This window comes from Mustela putorius, unplaced genomic scaffold (genome assembly GCF_011764305.1).
Source record: "Mustela putorius furo isolate JIRA1106 unplaced genomic scaffold, ASM1176430v1.1 tig00003858_pilon_pilon_pilon, whole genome shotgun sequence".
In the NCBI taxonomy this organism is placed as follows: Eukaryota; Metazoa; Chordata; class Mammalia; order Carnivora; family Mustelidae; genus Mustela; species Mustela putorius.
Window position 1 is genome coordinate 4,736,157 of NW_025422010.1, and position 19,757 is coordinate 4,755,913.

A 19,757-nucleotide genomic window follows, 5' to 3' on the forward strand; every position below is an offset into this window, starting at 1 on the left:
AAGTCCTGGGGCCACCATCCACTTGGACTCTGCTGCCCACCAAGCCAATCCATGTGGCTGGGACCGATCGAAGACCCTGTGCTCCTTGCACTGTCTTAGGCACCCTTAATTTCATCACACATGCAGTGGCCTCTTGACACTTGGGGTAATGGGAAGCACCTGGTTTTGTTTGTGGGTTAAGCTCATCCCTGCAGTCACCGTTGCTCCCGGGTCCAATGGTTGCGAAGGGGACTTTTGTAGCCGGGATGGTAGCCATCCTTGCATAGAAAGTTGGCCTCTGAACAGCGTGGATTTGCACTGTGCCAGTCCACTTACATGCTGATTTTTTTTAAAATATATTTTTAATTTTTATTTTCTTTTTAAGATTTTATTTATTTGACAGATAGATTACAAGCAGACAAAGAGGCAGGCACACAGAGGAAGGGAAGCAGGCTCCCCGTTGAGCAGAGAGCCCGACAGGTGGATGGATCCTAGGATCTTGGGATCACAACCCAAGCCAAAGGCAGAGGCTTTAACCCACTGAGCCACCCAGGTGCCCCCATGCCGATTTTTTAAAGTATGATACTATAAATGTATTTTTCTCTTCCTTATGATTCTTTTTTAAGACTTTTAATTTTTTCTGAGTAATCTCTACACCCAATGTGGGGCTCGAACTTAACAACCCTGAGATCAAGAGTCGGGGGTTCCACCGACTGAGCCAGCTAGGCCCCCCTTTTTGTGATTTTCTTAATAACATTTTATTTTTCTCTAGCTTACTTTATTGTAAAAATATGGCATGTAATACACATAATATATAAATTACAGATGAATTAATTGTTTACATTATTCATAAGGTTTGAGATGAACAGTAGGCCAGTACCAGTTAAGTTTTAGTGGAGTCAAAAGTTATACATGGATTTTGGGGTGCCTGGGTGGCTTGGTTGGTTAAGCATCTGCCTTTGGCTCGGGTCCTAATCCCAGGGTCCTGGGATAGAGCCCCGTATTGGGCTCTGCTTAGTGTGAAGCCTGCTTCTCCCTCTCCCTCTGCTGCTCCCCCTGCTTGTGCTCCATCTCTCTCTCTCTCTCTCTCTCCCCCTCCCCCTACCAAATAAATAGATAAGAGCTTTAATTTAAAAAAAAAGTTATACATGGATTTTTGACTGTGCAAGAAGGGGGGTTGGTGCCCCAACCCCTGTGATCAGGGGTCAACTGTATAACTGTATATGTAAATAATTTAAACATCTCTGCCCTACAGAAAAGAATGAGACAGCCTCACCTTTGATGGCATGGGCAGTGTCACCCCCGGCTCTACCCTTGGCCGATGCTGATCTCACAGGCGTGTATTTTCTGGCTTCCCAGGAGTCCTGAAAGATGAGCCTCTCCCTGTCATCCCCTGCCTGGGCCTGGCCCAGCGATGGTAGCGCTTGGTCTATGGCCTGCCACTTTGCAGGTCTGCTGGTGAAAGGCATGCCTCCCAAAGCATCTCTCCTTCTCTTGGGCCTCATTTGATCATCATATCATCTGTTTCCCCACAAGAGAAAGCATAGCCCACTAGAGCATGCGTCCTGTGGTCTGTTTTGCCCAGATTTAGCAATCCTAGTATATCATTGAGTGACACTCCCTGAGCGCAGGCAGGGAGGGAGGGAGCCAGCTCAGCCCCTGCCCAGGGAGTGAAATGAGCATGGCCACTTCCGCAGACCATCTCCAGGCCTGATGCTGAGCTCAGCCTTGGTATCATGGATCCCATGGCCTACACCTCCTGTCCCCCATGTTACCATCCCTCTGCCCCTCGCTGTTGGGGATACCTGTCCCTCCAGGTGTGGCAGCCGTCCCTATGTCACATCCCACTGACCTGGTATGACTCCCCAGATGCCCTCGGGCCTCCCCATCTATCTTCTTGGTGCTGAACTGGCCCTGGTAAGGGGGTCTCCTTGGGTGTCACTCCCTATAGGGGTTGCCCCTGCCCAGATGTGGGATTCTCCTGGGTGATCCCAGCTTCTGCCTCCCATGCCCTGGCACTTGGAACCTCCAATTTTTGGCGACGGTTACCCAATGTTGAGTACTGTCTGGGTGCCTAATGTCGGTTCTGTTCGTTTTCAGTTTTGGTACTGATGCCTGCAGCACTGCAGTGAGGAGTGGAGCAGAGGAGAAATTATTTGAGCAGCTTAGGAGGTGCTGACTTAGAAATTTTCCCTGCTGGCTGCAGCTTTGCTTCGGGGTCCCCATGACCTTCCTCTGTAGAGGCAGCGGTCTTTCTCCAGGATTCCAGTTCTCCCCCTGTTTGCAAAGGGATACACGCTTTTTGGAAAAAAGTCATACCCTACAGGACATAACAAAGTAAAATGTGAGCTCCCGTAACCCCTGTGGTAGGCTCTCAAGATTCCTGCCCCCGCTGTACACATCAGTGTCATCCATTTCCCTGGTTGTGTGTGGGACTGTGGGGCTAAACGCGAAGGGATTTGGCCAGTGTGATGAAGGTCCATAATTGGCTGCCTCAGAGGTAGTCAAATGGGAGCAGTCCTGTGTTGGTCTGACGTAATCAGGGGACACCCCGCCAGGCCCCTCCTGAAGAGAGAAGCTGCTGTGCTTGGAGGGGCCCATGGCCAGGAACTGGGGGTGGGCTCCAGGCGTTGAGAGTGACCCCGGCGGAGGACGGGAATTCTGCAGCAACCTCAGGAACATGAGGAAGATGCTGAGCCTCAGCAACACCCTGCCAGTTGGCACCTTAGGGGCCGCTGAGCAGAGCACACGGCACATCCGGCCCGTGTTCCTGACCGCAGACTCAGATGAGAAGTAGGCCCGCTCTGAGCTGCTGCATGCATATGCTATGTGTGTGGCCATTTGTGAGGCCCCAAAGAAAACCAGTACACTTCCTGTCAGGTAACACCATCGTGGTTGTAGAACCACCATCTTTATCAAAATGTCTGTCTGTCTGTTTATTTATTTTTAAGATTTTTATTTATTTATTTGACAGAGAGAGAGAGAGAAAGCACACAAGCAGGGGGAGCACCAGGCAGAAGGACAGGGAGAAGTAGGCTCCCTGCTGAGCATGGAGCTGGATGTGGGGCTCAATCCCAGGAACCTGGGATCATGACCTGAGCTGAAGGCAGACACTTAACCAACTGAGCCACCCAGGTGCCCCAAAATGCCTGTTTAGACTCATGAGCTGAGTCTCCTTGTTGACTCCAGTCTGGAGGGGCTGCTGGGCGAGCTGTCACATCCTTCTGGTGGCTTCCATGGGACTCCTCACTGCTGGTGACATCATGGGCCATGGCCCCGGGCACCTGCTACCTGGCGCTAAACTCTCCATGGAGGGTGCACAGATTTGCCCCCTCAGATGGTGCAGAGACCCCCACCCCCACCCCATAGTCACAGATTTACTCACCCAGATGGTGCTCAGGCCCATCCCAGATGGTGCACCGACTCACCTTCTAGAGAACACACAGCTTACCCCCGAGATGGTGCATAGACTCCACCATCCTGACTGTGCGCAGACTCCTACTCCCCAGGTGCTGCGCAGACTGTGCACCGCAGGTGGTGGGCAACACCCCCCCCCCCCCCCCGCCCGCCGTGGTACGCAGACCCTGCCCCACAGGTGGTGCACAAACTCCTCCCCACGGGTGCTGCGCAGGCTCACTCAGGTGGTGCACACCCAGTACCTCGAGACAATGCACAGACCCACCCCCAGTCGCAGGGTGAGGAATCCGCATCAGTGATGAGTCGTTGGTGGTTTCAGTTATTAGAACAAAGCTTTGGGTAACTTGCTGTCCTCAGAGCCCCTGGCTTGTGGGCATGGCCCCTGCCTCTGGGTGCTGTGGCACAGATGTCCTTTTGGGGTTGCAGCACCCAGAAGTGGTGAGTGAGGGAGTACTTTCTCTTACTTGGAGCCTTGATTTGAGTACTCAGGCCCACATGTTTCCCAATTAGATATGTAATGGAATCCCCATCAAACCACTAGCAATTCAGCGAAATCGTGACTCCTTTTTTTTTTCTTTTTTTAAAGATTTTTATTTCTTTATTTGACAGAGCACAAGTAGGCAGGGCGGCAGACAGGGGGAGAGGAAGAAGCAGGCTCCCCACTGAGCAGGGAGCCCGATGTGGGGCTTGACCCCAGGACCCCAGGATCACACCTGAGCCGAAGGCAGCTGCTTAACCGACTGAGTCACTCAGGCGCCCCTAAATAGCAACTCTTGCGGCAGCAATAACCCAGCAGTTAATATTTCTAGTTATTAACAAATGCATGTTGCTGCTCCCTGTTTTAAAAATAGTAGGGAGTTGGAAATCTTAGGACAGAAGGTTCTGCTCAGTCAGCTTTTTTTCCCCTCTCCCCATTTTTTCCTTTTCTGGAGACTTACATAAGAATCAGGACCAGAAGCCAATAGTACCGGTGTCAATTTGGGAAGCACCTCCCCGACCTCCCTGGGCCCACCCCCCCACCCGTTCAAGTGAGCAGAGGAGCAGGAATGCGTGTCTGAAGGAGAGCACTGTTTGCTGACCACATGGAATGACCTCTGCCCACAGGGGTTGGTGGGGTCCCCGGCCCATACAGGCAGCCCATGGAACAGTACCCTCTGTGCCAGCGGGGGTGGATCCAGAATTGGATCACAGAAGAAAGGTACAAAGCAGATATGGTGGAAGATAGGGGTCAAGGCCCAGGGGCTTCTCCCTAAGGCTGCCTACCTCAACCTGGGGCTGAGGTCCGACAGGTCGAGCTGCAGAGGACTGTTCCGGAAATGGCTGGGGGTTTGTATCAGGGACAGCGACAACTCCCTGAGTGCCTGTCCCCAAGACCTGGAGCAGCCCAGAAGGCTGTGTCTGGGGGGATTGAGAGCTGCCACAGTTTGGATGGGTGTCCCGAAGCTGGTGACACTTCCAGGGCAGATCCGGAGGGTTTACTTGGCCTTACTGATGCCTGGGGCTGGGGCTGTGGGGAGGTACCCCCAGTCCTTGGCCTTACTGATGCCTGGGGCTAGGTGGGGAGGTACAAAGTTAGGGGGCTGTTGCACACAGGATGAAAGACTTTTGTGGGTCTTGGCAGTGGGTGTGGGTGCCAGTTTCATGTTCAGTTTTATGAAGTTTGTTAACTCACATTTTACTGAAAGCAAGTGCTCATAAAAATCATTTTTTAAAAAATATTTTGTTTATTTAAGAGAGAAAAGAGAGTGCATGCGTGAGCAGGGGGAGGGGCAGACAGAGAGGGACAAGTGGACTCTCTGAAGAGCAGAGAACCCCACGTGGGGCTTGATCCCAGGACGCTGAGATCATGAGCTGAGCTAAAGGTAGACACTTACCCGATTGAGCCACCCAGGTGCCCCTAAATGTTCTTACACATCTAAGAGTCAATACAGAAATTATTTTGGAAGACTCCTTGGGGTCTGACCACTGACTAGACTGACTTGGTTTCAGACCCAGTGTGACCACAGGTGGCCAAGCCATAGCTCCTGGTCCCGTGTTCTCTGTGTACCTGCCCATGGTGCTCGGAGGATCCTTTGGCCATCACATCTTAGACCCAGAGAGGTCTCATGGATGTGCAGTCCCACTCAGTCACTGTGTTCTTATTTAAAATGGCAAAGCCACCTAGAAAATATTTGTTTCTTATGTTAAAACTAAAGCTCTTTTGAAAACGTTGACATCTTTTCTACTTGCCAACAAAAACTTGTTGGATTCATAATGCAAACCACTAGAGAAACAGAAGTTCTTACCCTCTTCCTTCCCTCAGACACCCCAAAACTCAGGAGAGCAGCCCCCAGAGAGCCTGTGCTCTGCTCCAATGCATACCCTGGCCCCTTCTGGTGGGGATGGTCACATTTCTAGGAAGTCACAGGCTCACGGTGGATGGCCTTGGGAAGGGACAGATGGACAGAAGGGTACCTCTCTGCCACCAGGACACTTGGGACATGCTTGGTCTCAGCTGCTAAGGGCCCTCCCCTCTGCAGGTCCTACCACCCTTTTTGGGTGAGTGGGGTATGCAGGGCAGGATGGGATATGCGTCTTTGCCCAGCATCTCCTCTTTTCTTTGGCAGGGTCCTAGGGCACAGCCTTGGCCGAAGGCTCCCTAGGAAACCCACCTGCCTGGAGCCATCACTGACCTTTGTTTCCTGAGAGTTCGTGTCCTCTTTAGGACTTGCCTTTGTTGCTATGGAGGCAGATTTTCTTTGTCAACAGGAGGAAAACATTAGCTTTTCTGTTTTCCCCCAGAGACCTTTAGTCATGCTTTCTCTTTCAGGCTCATCTTGGCAGCCAACAGGGATGAATTTTACCACAGACCATCCAAGGTCGCTGACTTCTGGGGGAACAACAATGAAGTCCTCAGTGGTAAGTCTTTCCTCAGGGGGCAGCCACAGCATGGCGGGAAGTAGGAGGCCCCAAGTGCCTTTAACTGGTACTGTAAGTGCAAAACAAATGAGTAGACACTGACTGGTTTCATGGGGGAAGCTCCCAGGTTGGGGTCTGGGACCAGCATTGAGGTGACCAGCCCCGAAGTGTGTACCCAGCACCGGCCACCTGTTTTCGTGTGTTGTGGACTCCCAGAGAAGTAGCTGGAAAGAATCGGTTGGTTTATTTGGCTCCACCTTTTCGCAGTGGGGGTGTGGTCAGGTTCATAGGAGGTGCAGGTTCACATTCAGTCACCCCGTGAAGCGTCATTGTGTGGTGTGTGTGTGTGTACACGCGTGTGTGCGTGTACACCTGCACATGTTTCTGTTTACATGCCGGTGCACCTCGCTTCAGAGCTGGTCTGCATTTGGGGAGGAGAGGCTTGGTTGGAGCACACTCAGATGGGAGCTGCGTGAGGAGTTCCCACAGAGAGAGGCAGAAGTGGAGGTGACATCTGTGTCCCCTGCCAGCTTAGCCCCATGGACAGAGAGCAGTTTCTGTCCATGGGGGTCTACTTGGAGGCACGTGGACAGGTGCTGGTCAGGCCAGGGTCCCTTTGCCTGTGAGCTGGGTATCAGGGAAGCACGAGGGAGCCTGGCAGAGCTGACAAGGGTACTCAGGGGCCCAGTGGGCTGAGTGGGTAGCCTCAGGGCCTGGGGACACCAGGTGTGCCCAGCTTTGCCTGCAATATTTAAGAGCTGAACTGAGGAACTTCCACAGAAGGCATGTATAGACTGGTTGGGTGGTGGTGTGAGGGAAACACTGCCCAGGCTGGATCATCCTGGTGCCGTGTGGGAAGAGGACAGGAGTGGGGACACTGAGGCAGGGCAGTGTCGTGGACAGGAGGTCTGGCAGGGAAAGCTGCTGTGAGGCTATGAGGTGAGACCCCTGTTGGTGAGTACAAGAGAAACAAGAGGCTAGGTCGCTTGGGTATGTCTTGGCCTCCTCAGAAGCTGCACAGGAGACTGTGGAAATATCTAGACATGAGGATAGAAATGGGGGGCAGGAGACCCCTGTTGTGTAAGCTTCAAGTACCTCAGTATGGTAACCCCAGAGGGGCTGTGTATGTGGGGTCCTTGGCTGGACTAGCCATGGCTCTCCCAGAGGTTGAGGATCAGGCCTGCAGGGCTACATGAGGAGGGCTGAAGGGAGCTTGTGGGCCCGGCCAGTACGATGCCAACCATCCTGAGCCAGAGTAGAATGGAAGGGGGTCATGGGCATGGGGCAGGCTGTGTGTGTCGCTGCTGTAGGGCATTAATGGGAGACTGAAGTGGCGTTGGGGGTGGGGGAACTGGTCAGGGTGGGTGGGGGGAGGGCCTGATGGCACTTCCTGAGTATTTTTGTGGATGAGGACAAAGATGAAGGGTTAGCCTGTTGGGCTCCTTTGGCCATCCTGGCCACCTGCTTAGGCACTCCGGCCTGCACCCTACCCCAAAATCAGGGCCAATTTGTAGTGATTTGGAGTTGGTCTCTGGCATGCTGCTACGGGGCTCCTGCCTGGTGGGAGGGTGGCCCGACTTCACGACAGTGCTCGGTGGGCCCAGTGGCACTGCACCAGTTGGGGCTGGAAGACACTAAGATCCATATCCTCCCACTATCCAGCATTACCAAATTGTGTGCAAAATTATAGGCCAGTGGTTCTCCAGATGTGATCTCTGAGCTACTAACATCAGCAGTTCCTTGGGAACTTGTTAGAAGTTTGGAAAAATTGGGGTGTTATTTTTAAAAAATATTTTCCCTGTGTCCTGCTCTTTCTTCTCAATCTCTTTCTCTCTGCCTCTTCACACATGTATTAGTTTTCTTGAGGTTGTCCCACACTTTGATGAAAGATTTGATTTGTCAATTTTTTAACTTAATTTTATTTTATTTTTTTCAGTGTTCCAAGATTCATTCCGATTTATCAGTTTTTTAGAGAGTATGCACATGCATGTGCATGAATGGGGGGAGGGGCAGAGGAAGAGAGAATCTCAAGCAGATACACGGCTGAGCGCAGAGCCCGATCTAGGGCTCAATCTCACGACCCTGAGTTCATGACCTGAGCCAAAATCAAGAGTCAGACACTTAACTGACTGAGCCAGCCAGGCACCCCTGATGATGTTCAATTCATTTTTTTTTTTAAGATTTTATTTATTTATTTGACAGACAGAAATCACAAGCAGTCAAAGAGGCAGGCAGAGAGAGAGAGAGAGGAGAAAGAAGGCTCCCTGCAGAGCAGAAATCCCGATGTGGGGCTCGATCCCAGAACCCTGGGATCATGACCTGAGCAGAAGGCAGAGGCCTTAACCCACTGAGACACCCAGGCACCCCTGTTCAATTCATTTTTAAAAACCTTCTTTTCTCTCTGTTTCATTTTAGGTCATTTTTACTGCCATATCTTCATATTCACTAATCTTTTTTTCTGCAGTGTCTAATCTGCTTTTAAGCCCACCATGTATTTTTTTTTTAATCTTACAATGTAGTTTTTATCTCTAGAAATTCAATTTTTCTCTTTTACATTTAAGTTCTTAACTGTTTTAGCATGCAGAATATAGTTTTATTAACTGAATATCCATGCCTGCAAAATCTGACGTCTGTTTCAGTTCTAGTTCAGTTTTAATAGATTGATTGAACTTTTAGTAAGCAGGGCTGTGGCTTTCTGCTTCTTTGCATGCTTGGTAATTTTTGGTTGGATGCCAAATGTTTATGGATTTTATCTTGTTGGGGACTGAATATTTTTGTTTATCTATAAATATTCCTGAGCTTTGTTTTGAGACACAGCTGAGATGCTCAGAAACAGTTTGATCCTTTCAGGTCTTGCTTTTGGGATTGGTTAAGTGGCTCTGAAGCCATGTCCAGTCTAAGGCTAATGATTCCCTACTCCTCAGGCAGATCCTTCCATCTTCCCTGCCTGTGCCCCCTGGATCTTGAGGTTTTCCAGGCTGACTTCTGGGAACAGGCACTCTTCCCAGCCCTGTGTGAGCACTGTCTCCTCTAATCTTTCTGAATGGTTCTTTCCTGGCCACAGTAGTTTCCTCACACACATGTACCAGTCAGCTGTCTGGTTCTGTGCAGCTCTCTCCTCTCTGGTCCTCTGTCCCAGGAACTCTGGCTGCCTCAATCTCCCCAGGCTCCCAGCCCTTCTCCTCTGCCAGGGAGTCCAGTGGACTCTGCCTGGGCCTCTTCCCCATACAGTGTCTTGGAGACCCTCTCCAGTCTTGGGGTTCATCTAGTGTGTTTCTTATCTCAGAGATCTCTGTCCTTTGTTTTTAGATGTCTGGTGTCTTGAAACCCACTGTTTCATGTATTTTATTTTTTGGTGGTTTTAGGTAGGAGAGTAAATCTGGTCACTGTTGATTAGCTGGATGTGGAATTCTTATTTACTTTTCAGCATTTGATTTGTAGGAGTTTTTTATGCATTCTGGATTGGTATGTTGGATAAATGTATTGCCTACTCATTTTCTTAATGACATCTTCTGGTAAGCAGAATATTTTCTTTTAGTGAAGTGTGGTTTACTCTTTGATGGTTTATTCCGTTTGTGTCTTTGCCTTCCCTAAGGCCTTAAAGATATTTTCCTCTTTTTGCTTCTAGAAGCCTTTTGATTTGGGGTTTTGTGTTTAGGTCTGATTTATCTTATGTTTTTGTACTTGGCGTGAGGTAGGGGTTGAGGCTCATATCTCACCCACATCGATCCCAGTTCTTCTGGCCTTATTTATTGAATAGATACTCTTTTGTCTATTGCATTGCTATGGCAACTTGGTTGAAAATCAGTTGAACCCATGTATGTGGATCTATTTTGGACTTCTTTGTATCCCATCGATCTGTTCATCAATGCTGATACCAACTCACATTGTCTGGATTACTGCAGCTTTTTTCAACAAGTTTTTGAAATCAGGTGGTGTTAAGTCCTCCAGCTTTGTTCTATTTCAGGACTCCTTTGGCTCCTGGCTCTTTTGTGTGTGCATAGCGATTTTAGAGTCATCTTGTGAATTTCTATAAAACAGAAAGCTTCCTGGGATTTGGATTTGGATTGTTGACTCTTCTGGCCGTTTGGGGAGGACTGTCATCTTAACAATATTGACTCTTTGGTTAAGGAACAGGGCCCATCTATCTCTTTTTTAATCATAGCTTCGTGACTTCTCTTAGTGCTACTCTGTGGTTTTCAGTCTTCAGGCATTACATGTTTTTCCTTAAATGTTGTCTTATGTTTTGTTTTGTTTAATACTATTGTAAATGGTATTTTTAAATTTTCATTTTCTGATTCTTGCCTCTATTTACTTACCAGTTCTAGGAGATTTTTTTTTTTTTTTTTAAAGATTTTATTTATTTATTTTACAGAGAGAGATCACAAGTAGGCAGAGAGGCAGGCAGAGAGAGAGAGAGGAGGAAGCAGGCTCCTGCTGAGCAGAGAGCCCGATGCGGGACTCGATCCCAGGACCCTGAGATCATGACCTGAGCCGAAGGCAGCGGCTTAACCCACTGAGCCACCCAGGCGCCCGTAGGAGATTTTTTTAAAATTAATATTTGGGGTGTCTGGGTGGCTTAGTAAGTTAAGTGGCTGCCTTTGGCTCAGGTCATGATCCCAGGGTCCTGGGATCAAGCCACACATTGGGTTCCCTGCTCTGCAGGGAGTCTGCTTCTCCTTCTCCCTCTGCCTGCTACTCTGCCCACTTGTGCTCTCTATCTGTCAAATAAATAAAATCTTTAAAAAAAAATAAAATCAATTAATTTTTTAAAGTAATTTCTGTATCCAACATGGGCTCAAACTTAGGAGCTTGAGATCAGAAGTCCTATGCTCTTCTGACTGAGCCAGTCCAGGCCCCCCATGAGATTTTTTTTTGGAGGGGTAGATTCCTTTTGGATTTTCTTCACCTGTAATCCTGTCTACAAATAAAGACAGTTAACTTCTTTCTTTCTGATCTTTCCATCTTTTATTTCTCTTATAGTTACAATTTATTATTATTATTATAAAAATGATTTTGCTGCTTTTGCCGCAGTCTTCAACTGAAATGATCCTCTAATCTAGGAAGACACTTTCCTGTGGCTTTAAGGGCCTCACCAACCCAGTGGTGAGGCCCCATGGAGGACTAATCATGGCCCAGGCCTATGGGGTGGAAATGAGACAAATAGGTGGGCCTAGATGTGCTCTGGCCTCCTAGCAAAGCACCCACCTTAGGGCCTATGTGTCCTGCTGTGTCCTGCTTGGGGAGGACAGCCAGCAGCCCCACACCTGATCCAGGATGTGGGCTTGGGCCTGGTGCCTTTGCTAGGATGTGGCTGCCACTGTGCTCCCAGCACAGTGTTGATCCAATGTTGAGCCAAGCTTCAGGATGTATTCCACACATGCCAGGCTCCACTGCAAGCTTTTAGGGACTCCCATGGGCATCAGATGTCATCTTGGGGGCAGGGCCTCTCTCACATGCCCTGTGGCATGTGCCTTGCCCTGAGTAGTTCAAGGCCCTGTTCCTTAGCCTAGGCTGCTGGGCTGAGCATCTGTCTCCCCAGGACACAGGGACGGGGCAGTAGGTGCTACTGGTGGTGACACTACCATCTGTCGCAGGGCTTGACATGGAAGAAGGCAAGGAAGGAGGCACGTGGCTGGGCATCAGCACACGGGGGAAGCTGGCTGCACTCACCAACTACCTGCAGCCACGGCAGGACCGGGATGCCCGGGGCCGAGGTACCGTGGGACCCTGGTTCCAGGGGTGGGGAGGGCGGGCTTTCCTCTGGCACATGTGGTCCAGGAGGAGGAGGAAGGGGAAGCAGGGTGTTTCTGGCTCTGGGTCCCACTGGCTAGCATCACTGTGGGAATCCCCGCTCTGCCTGGCCCACAGAGCCCCTGCTGGCACAGACATGGTCAGCCCCTCTCAGGAAACACTCTCCACATTTGTGCCCCAGGCCAAAGTGTCACTTCTGGCTCTTGTCATCCCCCCCGCCACCTGTCAGATGTTTGCAGAGCAGTACCCCTAGGAAAACAGCTCTTCGGACACACGTTGTCCCCATTGAAGGTTTTTTCCTTTCATGCTGTACTTCCATTTTGGGCATAAAGGCAGAAAAATAAATAAATAAATAAATAAATAAACCCCAACAAAAACCGAGTTCTGGATGCAGACCTCCTTAGTTGCCAGGTCAGTGAGGTATGGCTGGTGTGGGGGGTTAAGTTTAGCCTGTACTGGCCCCACATCAGTCTCCCCAGGATGAGGGACTCCACTTTGCCACCTCGGCCATGTGTGTCTGTCCCCTACCCACAGGTGAACTTGTGACCCACTTTCTGACTACAGACATGGACAGCTTGTCCTACTTGAAGAAGGTCTCTGCGGAGGGCCACCTGTACAACGGCTTTAATCTCATAGCAGCTGACCTGAGGTGGGTCTGCTCGGAGGGAGATGGCAGCCCATTGGCCACTGCCATGGAGCAGAGCTGTGGGCTTGGCAGGAAGTGGGGTTCCCACCCTGCCACCCAGGTTGTGGCAGCCTCTCCAGGGACATCGCACCTGGTGGGCATGGTTAAGCTTCCCAGGGCTGGCTGACTATTGTGGGGATGCAGGAAGTGGAACCTGGGCTCCTGGTGGCAGCGAGATGGTCACCAGCTCCTGCACGTGAGCTGTGGCGTGACTGCAGCGGGCATCTCTGGTCCCGGGGTCACCCCTGGCCCACACCGGCCCCTTGCCCCTAAGGTCTCCTCCCAGGCCCGTGGCTCAGGAGTGCCCTGTTCTGGAGCTGCCCCTCACTTGCCCTGTTCTCTGGTGTGCACAGTGGCCCCAGGCTGGAGAAGGAAGGTCCCTAGCAGACTGGCTTCCCAGCAGTGCTGGCAGTCAGGTGCTGCTGAGCTCTGGGGCTACTTTAGAGCAGTGTGTCTGAGCATGTGGCGTGGCTCATCTCATGTTCTGCAAGGGGCTCAGTGGGCAGCTCCCAGGGCCTCCCTGGTGTTGTCCAAAGGGGCGACAGAGCTGTCCCAGCTGCCCATGGGCCCCGTCGCCAGAGGACATGGAAGCTGTGCTATACAGTCATTTGGGGAAGTTTTCCCCTCCCTGGAGTCGGGAGGATAGGCAAGGAGCAGAGGCAGGAGGAAGGGGCCCCAAGAGGCCTGGAGCCTCAGGGTTGCTGGCACTGGCTGAGAGTCAGGAGTAGGGTGGCTGGAACCTGGTAGGGACCTATGGCCGGTGGGGCGTTGCCAGGCCCCGTGAGGCATACAGGGGTACAGTAGTAGCAAGCAGTAAGCTGCATGGCCATGTGGGGGTGGATGCTGGGCCCTTCCTGTGCAGCACCTGGCACATAGTTACTGCTGCCCCATGTGCAACTGCTGCGGCCAAGCTACCGACGGACTGCTGATGTGGGTAAGACCTTGCCGGTATGCGATGGGGCTGGGGTCCAGCAGCCCCTGGAGACAGTAGCCCCAATCTACTGATGAAGTTCTCGAACATATGTGAGGTTCTGTGGGGTAAGGTCTGGAGCCGATGACCAAGAAAGAATTCTTGAGGCATCTTTGGTGCAGAATGGTGGTTTATTAAAACACGGGGACAGGACCCATGGGCAGGAAGAGCGGCTACCCCCCCCACCCGGGGCAGGTTGTGTACCATGGAGTTGGGGGCAGGTAGGGAAAAGGAAGGTTTCAATAGAACTTTCATATGGTAAAGAGGACCTACAAGATACCTGATACCAGAGGCCTTGCCATTGCCAAGGTCATTTTGTCCTCTAGCAAGGTATGAACATTAAGTTTGGTGGGAGATTCCCAAAGAATGTCACATATGCCCCACCCAGGAGTGGGGGTGGGGGAAAGTTGGAGGGTGTCAGCTTTTGCTTTTGTCCTCAGCCAGCCTTCTGTTCCCTCATCACTATCAAGCTGGGACTGGATTGGGGACACTGTTGACAGTCTTGATGCATAAGGCAGATCACGGCAGGTGGGAGAGTGGCAATGCTGTAGCCGCAAAGGGTGGCCAAGGTGGAGAGGCCCTGGCAGGATGTCCTCGCCTTGGATGCCCCAGGGCCCATGTGCATTTCCCAAGCAGGGTGTACAGAGTGGCTGGTGGATTCAGGCATTGGGTGGGAAGAGGGCAGGGCAGCCAGGGTGGTCTGTGCTCCGTCCCACACTTGACAGATGTGGCCTGGGAACTTCAGGGGTTTTGTGACTTTGTCCTTTAGTGAAGTGAGCATCCATTGTCCTGCCCTCCTGCCCTCCCCTTGTGCACCCCCACTGCCGATGCCCAGAGGTCAGTGAAGGTGGTCAGCTTCCATCCTGGGAGGTGGTCAGTACGGCACGGAGGGCCCATGACCAGACATGTGGCCTGAGCCCACCTCCTTCCTCAAGAGCCCCAGGCCAACTGTGCCTAGAGTGTCCATTGCATGTGACCCGCTCAGCCCCACTCTTGCTGCATGTATCGACACACTGATGTGGAGGCTGCAGTGGCCATGGGAGGAGGTGGGTGCTGGCATGGGCACTTGCTGGCCCTGGCCCTCTCATTCTCACCATGGACAGCTCCCAGAGGGGAACTTCCCTGCCTTTCTTGCCACCCCCCATGCTGGGAACACCTTACTTGCATCTGACTTGGTCTGGAAGACCAGTAGCCCAGCAGGACTCAGTGCTCACCAACCATGTCAAGTGGCTGGGTGATGAGGGCCCTGTGCTCTGAGTAGACACCTGCATGGGCAGGCGGCTCCCACAGGTGGGCTTGGGCCCCTTGGTGCCTGAACAGCTCTCCTGCCTCCTGGGGCCACAGGGTCAGAGCCTGCCTCCCTAGACACATCCCTCAAGGACAGGTGGTGGCCAGGGCAACTGAGGAAGTTGGCCATCAACAAGCAACCCCAGTGGTAGGTGCCAGAAAGAAGTCAGGGTTAAGGAGAAGAGCTCCTCATCGCAGTCATGGCCAGTCTCTGACCAAGCACAGCAGGAGTTGATGTCTAATCCATGGGTCTTCATGCTTTCTACCTTTTTTACCTATAAAAATTTCTGAAGTCTTGGGGCATCTGGTTGGCTCAGTGGGTTAAGCCTCTGCCTTCAGCTCAGGTCATGATCTCAGGGTCCTGAGATCAAGCCCCAAGTCAGGCTCTTTGTTCAGTGGGGAGCCTGCTTCCCCCTCTCTCTCGGACTGCCTCTCTGCCTACCTCTGATCTCTCTCTCTCTCTGTCAAATAAGTAAATAAAATTAAAAAAAAAATTTTTTTTAACTCTTAGCTAGATAGCTTAAGAAATGAGCCAGAGTCTGTGGGGAGGAAGAACAGGAGCAGAATGTGAAGCCACCTGCGGCCAGGTTGGGAGCAGTGGGAGGGACTCCCTGGCTGCCCCTCCCAGCCCTCTCTTTGCAACGGTTCAGCTTGGAGGCTTAGGTCTGGAGGCTTAGGTCCCGATGTGGCATTCTCTGCACCTGCAGGCGGGAAGGTGGCTCACAGGCCAGGAAGAGACCTTCTCTAGTTTGCAGAGAAGGCAGTTTCAAGGAAGATATACTATGGTATTTACGAGTGGGAACATTTCCAGCTCCCAGCCATTTGAAGTATTTTTAAATGCACACTCAGCACATAAAAGTAGGCAAATGGGATCTTTGGTGCTTTGTTCAGAAGCCTCTGTTGCCCTGGGGCATCCCACTGTGTCTGGAGGTGTATGGGGATGGGCTTTGGGGGTGGGAGTGGTGTCTGCAGGCACAGTGAGGTCATTGCTAGGGGTCTCAGATCTTAGCTGTGAGGCCCCTGGGAGGCTGGAGCCCTGACTAACTCCTGTCCTGACCCTGTGCTGGGGATGGTGATAAAGTCTTAGAATATAAGTGAGGTTCGATGGGCTGAGGTTCGGAGCTGATGACCAAGAAAAAGTTCTTGAGACATCTTTGGTGCAAAATGGTGGTTTATTAAAGCACGGGACAGGACCCATGGGTAGGAAGAGCTGCTGTCCTGGGGTTGTGAAGGGTGGCAGGTTATGTACCATGAGGGTGGGGGAAGGAAAAGGGAGGTTTCAATAGAACTTTCATTTTTTTTTTTAAAGGTATTTTTTTTTTTAAGATTTTATTTATTTATTTGACAGAGAGAGATCACAAGTAGGCAGAGAGGCAGACAGAGAGAGAGAGAGAGAGGAGGAAGCAGGCTCCCTGCTGAGCAGAGAGCCTGATGCGGGACTCGATCCCAGGACCCTGAGATCATGACCTGAGCAGAAGGCAGCGGCTTAACCCACTGAGCCACCCAGGCGCCCTTAATAGAACTTTCATATGGTAAAGAGGACCTATAAGATACCAGGGACCTGTGGCCTTGCCATTTTTCCCTCTAGCAGGTTATTAACATTAAGATAGGTGGGAGAGGGGCGCCTGGGTGGCTCAGTGGGTTAAAGCCTCTGCTTTCAGCTCAGGTCATGGTCCCAGGGTCATGGGATCGAGCCCTGCATCGGGCTCTCTGCTCAGCGGGGAGCCTGCTTCCTCCTCTCTCTCTGCCTGCCTCTCTGCCTGCTTGTGATCTCTGTCTATCAAATAAATAAATAAAATATTAAAAAAAAAAAAAGATAGGTGGGAGATTCCTCAAGAATGTCACATGTCCCACCCAGGAGTGGGGAAGGTTGGAGGGTGTCAGCTTTTGCTTTGTCCTTAGCCAGCCTTTTATTCCCTCATCAATGGGACCATGGAGATCACCAGGCAGTGAGAGATTTAGCACCCTGTGATTCCCATCTGACCTTCTCTGTCCTCCCAGCACAGAGAAGGGAGATGTCATTTGCTACTACGGAAACCGGGGGGAGCCCGAGCCAGTCGTCCTGGCACCAGGTAAGCCTACTCTGGCGGGCGGTGACAAGGTTGGGGCTGCTTCTGTGGGGACACTTCTGTACTTTTGAGAACCGGAGGCCCGGTCACATTTCTCTCCAGGGATTATGCTCCTTGGCCTTTGGTGTGCCTTATGCCCCCATAGTGGCCCATGGCCTACACTTGGTCCACATATCAGGGTACCCACAGCAGGACTACCTTCCCCTAGCCCGAAGCCAGTTACTGCCCAGAGAGAACTGAAAACTGACAGTGTTTACAAAAGGACACAGAGGTCTCTTCTACCCCCAGTTCTATGTGTTGGCCCAGAGGCCTCTGTGGAAGTATCTGGAAACCGCCCCTATGATGCCCTCTTGCAGTTCTCAGTATTTGAGATCCTGTGACTGGAGATGCTTCTTTTCTGCTAAAGGGAGGAAGTAAGGGACACAGAGGGGGAAGGTGGAAGGGAGGGAGTGAGCCTGTTTCAAATATGTCAGGTTGTTTCCCTGAGCTTGACCCTGCCTGAGCATGTCACTTTTTAAAAATTAACAGCTTTAATGAGATGTAATTCAAATATCATACTGTTGGGTCCATGGTCAAAGGAGCAAGAATGATACAAAGCTAAGATCAAAGCTTTATTTCGTGCCAAGCATCGAAATCAAACTGACCGGCCAGGGCCGTCTCTTGCAAAGAGGCGACGACCCTCTGCCTAACAGACTAGCTTTTAAGGGCAAAGGCCATGTGGTTGGGCCTGGCCACGGTGACCAATGAGATTTTAACACAGAGAAAGCTGCACAGCCCTGCTAGGTCACACATAAGTGACCAATTGAATTACAATTTACCCTATAGTAGATTTTTTAAAAAATTATTTATTTATTTATTTGTCAGAGAGAGAGGAGCAAGAGCGAGCACAGGCAGAGTGGCAGGCAGAGGCAGAGGGAGAAGCAGGCTCCCTGCCAAGCAAGGAGCCCCATGTGGGACTCGATCCCGGGATGCTGGGATCATGACCTGAGCTGAAGGCAGCTGCTTAACCCACTGAGCCACCCAGGCGTCCCTAACCTATAGTAGATATTTGAACTAGCCTATAACCTTGGTCAGAATGGACGCCCAAAGGGTGGGGCCCATACTCCTTGGTAGCGAGGAGACAGTATGCACCCCCCGCCGACTGGATACCTCCACTTGGCCTGAATCACCCTTGTATTTGGGCTTTGTTACTTGGGACTGGTTTTGGGGACTTGTTTTTAAGTAAATTCCCTGAAGGAGGAGAGGGAGGGCCAGGATGGAGCTGCTCTGGCTAAATAGGCCCTTACAATACAATGTACTCACGTACACTGTATCATTTGGCAGGTTTTAGTCTATCTGTGAAGGTGTGCAACTATCACTGATACAGAATCCCGTGACATTTTCATCACCCCAAAAGAAACCCCTGTTCCCATTAGCAGTCACCCCCCACTTCCCTCCACCCCTCAGTCCCAGACATCCACTAACCTACTTTCTGTCTCTGTGCATTTGCTTATTCTGAACATTTCATGCAAGTGTAATCAGCCAATATGTGGCCTTTTGTGATTTCTTTTTCCTTTCTTCCATCCTTTCTTCTTTTTAATTAACATATTATGTATTATTTGTTTCAGGGATACAGGTCTGTGATTCATCAGTCTTACACAATTCACAGCACTCACCACAGCACATACCCTCCCCAGTGTCCATCCCCTGGCCAACCCATCCTTCTCACCTCCCTCCTCTCCAGCAACCCTCAGTTTGTTTCCCGAGATTGAGTCTCTTATGGTTTCTCTCCCTCTCTGGTTTCATCTTGTTTCATTTTTTGCTCCCTTCCCCTATGATCCTCTGTCTTGTTTCTCAAATTCCTGATAATCAGTGAGATCATATGATAATTGTCTTTCTCTGATTGACTTATTTTGCTCAGCATAATACCCTCTAGTTCCATCCATGTCATTGCAAATGGCAAGATTTTTTTTTTTTAATTTGATTTATTTATTTGTCAGAGAGAGAGAGAGCACGAGAGCGAGCACAGGCAGACAGAGTGGAAGGCAGAGTCAGAGGGAGAAGCAGGCTCCCTGCAGAGCAAGGAGCCCGATGTGGGACTTGATCCCAGGACGCTGGGATCATGACCTGAGCCGAAGGCAGCTGCTTAACCAACTGAGCCACCCAGGCGTCCCCAAATGGCAAGATTTTGATGGCTGCATAGTATTCCATTGTGTATATATACCACATTTCCTTTATCCATCCACCTGTTGTTGGACATCTAGGCTCTTTCCATTATTTGGCTATTGTGGACATTGCTGCTATAAACATTGTGGTGCAGGTACCCCTTTGGACCACTACATGTGTATCTTTGGGGTAAATACCCAGTAGTGCAATTACTGGGTCATAGGGTAGCTCTATTTTCAACTTTTTTTTTTTTTTAGATTTATTTTATTTTATTTATTTGACAGAGAGAGATCACAGGTAGGCAGAGAGGCTGGCAGAGAAAGAGAGAGAGAGAGAGAGAGAGAGAGAAGCAGGCTCCCTGCCGAGCAGAGAGCCCGATGCGGGACTCAATCCCAGGACCCCGAGATCATTACCTGAGCCGAAGGCAGCGGCTTAACCCACTGAGCCACCCAGGCGCCCCTATTTTCAACTTTTTGAGGAACCTCTATACTGTTCTCCAGAGTGGCTACACCAGCTTGCATTCCCATCAACAGTGTAGAACGGTTCCCCTTTC

The 19,757-nt window shown here is 50.8% G+C and overlaps 1 protein-coding gene across 6 annotated transcripts in view; it reads left to right on the forward strand.

Annotated features, from left to right (window-relative positions):
* TANGO2 (transport and golgi organization 2 homolog) overlaps positions 1-19,757 on the forward strand; it is a 41,254-nt gene that overhangs the window by 15,296 nt on the left and 6,201 nt on the right. For 5 of the 6 annotated variants that reach the window (XM_004742620.2, XM_004742618.2, XM_004742619.2 and 2 more), the window contains exons 3-6: positions 6,206-6,294; positions 11,892-12,011; positions 12,583-12,697; positions 16,992-17,062. In XM_004742620.2, coding sequence (XP_004742677.1) covers positions 6,206-6,294; positions 11,892-12,011; positions 12,583-12,697; positions 16,992-17,062 — 395 coding nt within the window. The remainder of the gene's footprint in view (positions 1-6,205; positions 6,295-11,891; positions 12,012-12,582; positions 12,698-16,991; positions 17,063-19,757) is intronic. The other variant, XM_045065335.1, reaches the window with a different exon arrangement.